The 9,050-nt window shown below is 41.8% G+C and overlaps 1 protein-coding gene across 1 annotated transcript; it reads left to right on the plus strand.

The window, feature by feature from the left end:
* Positions 1-652: 652 nt before the first annotated feature.
* On the plus strand, positions 653-7,427 carry dlx4b (distal-less homeobox 4b). The gene is made up of 3 exons (XM_063220620.1): positions 653-1,412; positions 2,743-2,939; positions 6,762-7,427. The coding sequence occupies exons 1-3, from the start codon at positions 1,085-1,087 to the stop codon at positions 7,026-7,028; spliced, it is 792 nt and encodes a 263-aa protein (XP_063076690.1). The 5' UTR covers positions 653-1,084; the 3' UTR covers positions 7,029-7,427.
* Positions 7,428-9,050: the final 1,623 nt, after the last annotated feature.

A 9,050-nucleotide genomic window follows, 5' to 3' on the forward strand; every position in this document is an offset into this window, starting at 1 on the left:
GCGTTATAAAGCTAAGCGCAGCTCACATTACAGTTTTTGGCCATTCCGTTTGTGTGCGTTTTCAAAACAGTTATAAACTAACCTATATTGAATTCCATGGCAGAAAAAAATCTATGGGTAACACCTAGACTAGCCTATATCGAATTATTTTGATTTTTTTTGTACTGCATGTGTTTCTCTATTTCATTATCTTTCATAATCTTATTCACAACATGAAATAGTTATTTTCATTCTTCAGTTTTGTGCGTAATTAGCTGCGTAATAGCCCATGTAGGCTATTACAAATCTTAATTGGCCTATCTCAATTCATTAAATGCATTTTAGCCACACAATACTATTACATGCACATGCCTTCCACATTTTAAATAGACAATACAATAGATTAAAACGTTTCTGTTGACTTGTATACGATTAAAAAAAATCAGTGCCAAGTTTTTAAAACATGTCAAGACTATTCATATGTAGGCCTATTTCAAAATGTAGCCATCGACTTCTGATGGACTAGTACATTTGTGATTGACAAACAAATGCGTACATGCAGGCCTATATTCCTCTGATGTAACCTGGCACACAGAGAAATGTATAATAAAACCTCGTATTTTATTGTTACACTATATATTTTGTCTATAACTATTTTATTAACACACAACCAGGCAAGTTCCCAATATCACTATGAAGCCGCTTTCAATAACATATGTTAATGAACTTAATTAGGCTTCCCCCCTGGGTCTCGTGACATAGTAGGTCTGTGAAACCAATCAGCTCGCGCGCTGATGGAGCGCGCTGTGTTGGAGACATACCAGGTCAGAGTACTCCACCAACGTCTCAATATTTTGAAGTTAACCAATATTTCACGGAGCGTATCTGTTTTTCTCTCACCGTATGTGTCCACGGGCAACTTTCAAAATATCAACTGCAAAAAAATCGTCCATACCTGTGTGGAACAGGCTACTTTATGGCACTGGTTCGAGCCGCGTGATAACGCTTCTCTTTTGAGATGGATCCGGTTCAAATTAGCTCTCGCTAGTTGCGAACACCCGATGCAGCCGTGCTGAAACCCGGTGGTTTTTATGGACCTCTATTAATGATGTCTATGAGCTTCATGCCTGATAGCTTCAATGCGCAGGATCCGTCCAAGTCAGCGTTTTTAGAGTTCGGTCATGGACTTCCCACTCACCAGTCTCAGCACTCGCCCGGACTATCGCACAACATTTACCCCGTACACGGCTTGCAGCCGGCCGGACACCTGCAGCACGATGCTCCCCTCCAGTCTGGCGCCTACTCCTACGGTCGATCACTGGGTTATGCGGCTTACCCCGGCTCGGTGAGCTCTCATCCCCAGAATGCGTACGTGCCGTATCAGCACAGCAACCAAAACAGCACTTTGACTCACGCGAAAGTGGAGCAGGCTGGTAAGCTCAATATAGGCTATTTGCTGTGAAATTGACATAGGCTATATTTTCCAAAAAAAAAGTATTGGACGTATACAGATTGTGGAAGGGTATTTATGGGGTACAAAACCCCAAGGAGAGTTTAAGTAGCCTACATTTAAGGTTCCATGGGAAAGGAGCCTGCATTTATTAGCAGTCTATTTATTGTCAGATGGACAGTCACAGTTGATTTTTATTTAAACTTTTTTTCCCCTTCCAAATTGCACAGTTGTTTTTCAGTATCATAGAACTGGGTTGTGGGCTGCGTAAATATGAAATGTTCTGCTTGGAAAGTTACGGAAATGAAAAGAATAGGCTATACATCATGCTACTTATCTAGGCTATATGAAATATTTTAGGCCTACTTTATCACGCATTTTCCTTTGCTGAGCATATAGCCTAAGTTGCTTTGCCACAGTTAGGCCCAACATATTTTTGGTGACTTGTTTTGAATGATTGTGTTTCTGGATTCTGTGTTCTTTGATACTTTGCATAAACTTTGCCTGCCTGAACCATTGAAATAATTAGTGGACTGGGTTTAAGTTGAATAACACGGGGAACGTGAGAGATAAGCTGCTAATTGTGCGTTAATGTATTAAATGTGTTAATTAAAACGTTGTGGTAAGTAGGCCTATGTTATTTGTATGCTTATGTGGAAATGGCTAGGCTATCTGTAAAGGTGTAATAAGCTGTTAGTGCCCTTTGTTGTAGCCTAAGCGTGGCTGTCACACCAGGCTGGTAAAACAGTGTAATAACTAATATTGTATTTGTTTATTTATTTATTTATTTACTTATTTATTTATTATTAGTGTTATTATTATTATTATTATTATTATTATTATTATTATTATTATTATTATTATTATACTGAACCTATGTTATAATGAATAGGCCTAGAATTTTGGCAACATAGTAAATAGTGGTCCATTAGGTAAACAAATCCGATAGGCTATATCCTGTATAGTCATGCACTTTGTCTGAAATTTATAGCTATCGTTTGCTCGTTACAGGTTTAGAATGGGTCTAATGTGTCCTGTGTGACTTTGGTCGTAAATTTACTGGAAGACATGGTTAAACTGATCTAAAGGCCTAGATTATCTCAGGTTCACCAATAAATCCATGGTTATCTCGCAGTGCAGTAAGCTAGGTCGCCATATATCATAAACGTCAGGCAAATAGGCCAGCATAATCCTTGGAGAGAAAAAAAAGAAAATGTAAACTTCTCTTGTCGTGGCCAGAAGGCCTCGCCATGTTCAAAGACAATATCGTTTAGCCTAATTGCCAACTCTTTACTTTACACTCCTTGTTCAAGAGCGCCACGAGAAGCCAACGGTCATTGAGAATGGGGAGATTCGCCTGAACGGCAAGGGGAAGAAGATTCGCAAGCCACGGACCATCTACTCCAGTCTCCAGCTCCAGGCTCTGCACCAGCGCTTTCAGCAGACCCAGTATCTCGCGCTGCCGGAGCGCGCTGACCTCGCGGCCAAACTAGGGCTCACGCAAACCCAGGTGACCATCTGTGTTGTTAACGTGGGCCTACTCTTGGATGCCTAAGTCTATATTTGGGATTGCAAATCATGTATTCATTTGCCTTTCTGGGATAATGCATATTAGTCTACACAAACCGTGCCACGATTCCTCACCCCACAGTATTCAGCAGAGTTGTATAGCGTAGAAGTAAAGGCACTGTTACGCATGTAATTACAACACCGCTAGTGCGATATTACATAGTTGTAGCTATCAACCATACCACTAGTGTTGTAATTACATTTGTAACAATACTTCTACTTCTACTTTATACAACTCTGGAATTCCACTTTTGTTTTCAAATTCAGATGAAAAAAAATAGGCCTGATTCAAATTAAAATCTCTGTCAAGATTTTGCAGTCAAGAGGCAACTCATGGTTTACCCTGTCCATGCACAAACCACATGGCTAAAAAAAAAACATTCAACAAGCATCTGTCTCAGAATCACCCCATGTGTTTGGTGTGCTGGTTTGTCTACGGTTCACTATGATCCTGTACAAAGCAGGCGTTATTATTACTGTAAGGTGACGCTCTTCAGGAGTCTGACTGTGTGTGCGCGCAAGCGTGTGTGTGTGTGTGTGTGTGTGTGTGTGTGTGTGTGTGTGTGTGTGTGTGTGCGTGTGTGTGTGTGTGTGTGTGTGTGTGTGCGTGCGTGCGTGCGTGTGTGTGTGTGTGTGTGTGTGTGTGTGTGTTTTCCTGGGGACTTAAAAGGGGATCCAAAGGCCTGTTTCTCTTGATTGGTTAAGCCCAGTGTACTTGGGAGTGCATATCCCCATGAACAACCTGCAGTCGAACTGACTCTAATGAGAATGATCAGTCACACACACGAACAATGACATGCGTGTGTGTGTGTGTGTGTGTGTCCGTGCGTGCGTGCGTGCGTGTGTGTGTGTGTGTGCATATGTCCATGTGCCTCTGTGTGTAACAGTGTGCAAATGTGCATCTGTACGTGTATACACACATTTTTGTGTGTGTGTGTGTGTGTGTGTGTGTGTGTGTGTGTGTGTGTGTGTGTGTGTGTGTGTGTGTGTGTGTGTGTGTGTGTGTGTGTGTGTGTGTGCGCGCGCTGTCAGGTATGACCCAGGAGTCCTATATGCATGCATAAGAATCTCGTACACACACACACACACACACACACACACACACACACACACACACACACACACACACACACACACACACACACACAAATACACACACACTATGCACAGACATGCACCACTGACTTGATGCCGTGCTATTAGATGGTCATTGTCATTAACAACAGCACCCTTGCTTTTGAAGGATGTTTGTATGGATTTGTACAAAATCCTGTGACATGCACAATTACACACAATGAAATCACCCACACACACACACCTAACACACACGCTGCTCTCTGGTGATTTATGGCGCCTCCAGGCTCTGTTCATTAACCTGTCCAAATAATCCATAAAAATGGTGTTTTCTACAAAAGGCGTTAGGCCTATACTTCTAGAAACGATCTTTTAGCTAAATTAAATACACACATTACTCCACCAAGTACTCTTTAAGTGAGCGAGGCTTTTGCTATTTGGTATTATTTTGTGAACACATGCTGCCCTATGCAGAGCGGAAAGGCAGTAGCTGTATGCTATGTCTAGTCATTGCTGGGTTAAGTGCTGAAAAATGACTTGATAATGTATTCTTTGTCTATTGACTCAATTGAGTTTGTTGAATGCAATGAAGTAGAGTATTGAGTGTCATGAAGAAAAAACATTGCAATTACACCTACGGTACGATGTCGTTTCCAATGCAGTACATGCTGAAACTTTTTTTGTGACTTCAATTTGCCTTTATGGTCATTTGGCTTTAAAAAAAAATGCTAGCAGCACACACTTTGATGGAAGATAACCCACCTGTATTCCCTCATGGCTCATAAAGCTCATTGTGAATCTCAGATTCTGCATAATCTATTACATGAAACCTTACCAAAAATACTTTTATTTTGACGATTCCTACTTTGTGTTATCTCTGGTTTACAGGGAGAGTAGCCCCACTTGTAAACATAGTGAAGTGCCTCTGGTTCAGCATAGTCTATCACATGAAACCTTACTAAAAAACAACTTTTATTTTCACATATTGTACTTTGTGTAATCTGTGGTTTACATGGCCAGTAGATCCACTTGTAAACTTGGATCACACGTTCTTGAAGAGCTAAATTGAGGTATTTGTCTGTCCATACAGCACATTAGACTCAGCGGCTAAACTCATGGCTGTATGTTTAGAGATTTGATATTGTAGGCAATAATGGCAAAGATCTCAGACACCTTTGTTGTGCCTATAAAAGGGTCTAAATTCAACGCTTGGGGGCCCTCAGTGAAACCGTGCTAAAGTGTCGTCAATTAAAACTGCTTATGTGTGAAGGCATACACTTTTTCTGTATTTATCCAACTCTTATTGTGGAGGACCAACTACAAAGAATGTTAAATTCAACTGTCTTCAGTGCTGTTATTAGATGACTGTTAGAGTGCTGTTATTAGATCTCTCTCTCTCTCTCTCGCTCTCTCTGACACTCTTTGTGTGTATAAGCGTGTGCATGTGTGTGAAAACGATACGTGAAACTCTCTCTTACATAAATGATGGTTCTTCTGAAGGTTCTGCGAGTAAGTTTAACAGTTGCTCGCTCTCAGTCAACACCTTGAACCCACCAGGGCCTTGGCTTTATAGTATATGCGTTTGGGTAATAACTCAAACGCAATGGCAGTGTGCCTCGGACCCAGACAATTAAAGTGGCAACATTTTTGGTATTAGGTTGCATAAAAAATGCAACAAAAATTCCACCCGAGTAGGCCAGATCAAATATGAGAAATGACAGTTATACGGGGTCTAAATGATGTCAAGTCTCCCTCGCTTGTCTGCACTCCAGTGGCTGATTCTGGGCGGTTGGCTGGGTTATGGGTGCCTTTTGCGAGTGTGTATAAACTTGATGCCGTAATCAAGCCTCCTTCTTCTTCTGAATCAGCGGAAAAATCATTTTAAATAGAAACCAAGGGGACCTGACCCTTCAGTGTTTTATAGCACTTTTTTTGCTTCTTGGCAAACGCACTGGGACTTTTCCCATGTTTTTTTGTTTTTTTTTTGTTTTTCTCCATTGCCATTCTCTCTTCTCTTTGTGTGATTGTTGTCATGCCTATGCCTTGTAGCCCTATAAAAAGATAATGGAGCATGTACATAATGAACTGCAGAAGTGAGGCTTTTCTAAAAGGACCATTTTGCCCGCACGCGTGCATGCCTGCCCGCACACACAGAGACACACGCGCGCACGCACGCACGCACGCACACACACACACACACACACACACACACACACACACACACACACACACACACACACACACAGAAACAGAGAAACAGAGAGAGATATATATATAGAGAGAGTGAAAATGTAGTGTTGATTCAACATATAGAGGGTCAATGTAACATCTTCGAGATTGTGGGCCTATTTGGTCCTATACTCTCCAAGTGTTGAATTAGCACTGCATATTTATTGTGCATGCGTACACACACACACACACACTTGGACAGAGAGAAACTTCACCACTGTCATTTATTATCATATGTTTTGCCTTTCAGTCTGTAATAGCTCAATTTTCTTTCAAGCTTTTTAAGATCACTGTCCAAACTCATGAAAATGAATTTTCTGTCCAATATCAAAGAGATTTTTCTATTGTGGGCATTTCTCTTGTGGTTGCATGATGAATTGCCTATTTTGATAATGGTGAACTTCTGCTCTTTTCATTTCTCAACACATTTTACCCTTATATCCCCTTTATTTCTCCGTAGGTGAAAATATGGTTTCAGAACAAGCGCTCGAAGTACAAGAAAATCATGAAGCACGGCTCGAGCGGTCACGAGGGAGAGCACCTGCACACGAGGCCGTCGCTGTCGCCTTCCCCGGGCCTTCCGCAGCTCTGGGAGGTCTCCATGGCCAGTAAAACAACACCTATGCACCCAGGCGGCTACATGAACAATTTTGGACACTGGTACCCGTCGGCGTCTCACCACCACCATCAGGAGTCTATGAACATGAACAGACCACCGATGATGTGACTGTGACCGTTTGCCGTTTGTCCAGTCAAGTGCCGTCATCAAATGACGCAGTCGAGACATATCCCAGCCATTTCGAGTGTTCATTTTCTCCGCGCGCACCTCTGCAGTGTATGACCTTCACTTGTCTTGTTTACTTGTGCATTGTAAATACACGGCGTGATTTTTGTTGATGTTGTTTGCTTTTTTGTGGACGATGCTTCTGCAAACAGGATTTAAGAAGCACTTCTCGCATTGATGAGCATGTCATATTCCAGGGTTTATTATTCTATGACAGTTTTTGGTAGATTTTGAACGAAATTGTTGGTTGTTTAAAATATCCAATATGAATACTGGACAAGGCTCCTCTAATAAACCATCGTTTTTTTACAATCGCATTGTCAGACTGATACTTAAGCGGCAATAACTCACCGAAATTGTCCGTTTTTGTCCACACAAATTGCTTATGGTTAGGCCTACTAATTGTAATAGATTCGTAATTACTAAGTATTACGCAGGCATCCGTGGGTTATCAAGTTCTAGGCCCACGCGTAAATACGTGCGTAAAGGAGAGTGTTTTGGCGATATTAAGGTAGCCTATAATTTGCAAGTCAAAATACACAGACTAAATCACGCTGAAGAAGTGGACATGATCCTCAATAAATCAGATTTTCTTCACAATGTCACCAATGTGAAAAGATTCAACATTCCGATCGATATTGGCTACAATTATCAAAACAAATAGGCCTATGGGCCTAGTGATGCGTTTGTAAATATTATATAGGCTTAGTGGCACTTACAAAATTGTAAATAAATATTACCATTCAGTAATTATATTCAAATCCCGAGATATGACTACATTAAGATTAGCTACTTTCAAATATACCATCATGCACGTCGGCTTTGCGTATAGACAATGCTTATAGGCATAGGCATAACACCGTTTTGATAAATCTGCAGATTGAAAAGGTTAAACAATGTCGTGAAATTAGTAAGCACAATTGCAAGTGATATTGCCGTCTCTCTCTCTCTCTCTCTCTCTCTCTGCTCAATAACAAATCCATATTGCTATGATAAAATGGAACAAAAGGTGATGACTACCCTTATGGAAGTCTGGGTTCACCAGGGTCTTTGCTGACTTTCTTTAATGCGTCAGAAAAGACTGTTCCTGTACCCACACTGGCAGCCCCAAGAGCCTGGCTGCGGTGGAATTTTTCATCCCGCGGTTTCTGTCTCCCACCAGGCCGCCCCATTCTCAGCTGGCCGCGTGTTTGTTTATTTCTTTTATTTAGGGGAAAAGACGCATGTCGTGAGTAGGAGCGAGCCAGCGCAGCCAACTTCGTAACGATATTTTCTTTGCGGCTCTCTTGACTGCAGCTCCAGGAAGCGAACCCTTCGGTGTCATAATATGATGATGAATGACCCGAGGATTCAATCACGAATCTCTCCCTGATTAATAGTACCTTGTAATGATTCGCACAGTCTGGTGCTAAAACTGTTTAAACATGGTGAACAAGCTATTTATATTCCTTTAAACACCCTCCGCTTGAAAGCGTTGATGTAAATCCACCATGGTTGTGTGAAGCAGGCCGGCCGCGCTCCGACAAGGGGCGATTAACAACAGAAAGGCTCGTACGGTTTTGGGGGGATATAGCGTTTCTGAATACAGTGGATACTGTGTCTCGGTAGCTTCTCTTCTTTCTCCTTCAGCAGGTGGCTGTAGGCCTTGTGTCAGTCAGAGAGCAAACGACCATGATCACGTGGGGTCTATCATTCCTTGTCCACCTTTAAATGGTGTGTGTACTTAAAAGCGCAAAGTAGTGTTGTAATGTGTTTATAATATGCCATGACTAAAAAGCTGTCATCCACAGCGTCATCTCAGAAATATTCTTCCAGGGAGGGAGGAGGTTGACCTGACATTGACCCCCGTTCACTCAGCAAGTCCATTCTCCTTGTCCAAACAGCTACGTGACGTCACTAGCGGGACTCCCACCCCGTTCAACAATGTTTTCGTTGCAGTTAATAAAAGCAAATAACTGTCCCCAG

The sequence above is a fragment of the Engraulis encrasicolus genome, chromosome 17, assembly GCF_034702125.1.
Source record: "Engraulis encrasicolus isolate BLACKSEA-1 chromosome 17, IST_EnEncr_1.0, whole genome shotgun sequence".
Lineage (NCBI taxonomy): Eukaryota > Metazoa > Chordata > Actinopteri > Clupeiformes > Engraulidae > Engraulis > Engraulis encrasicolus.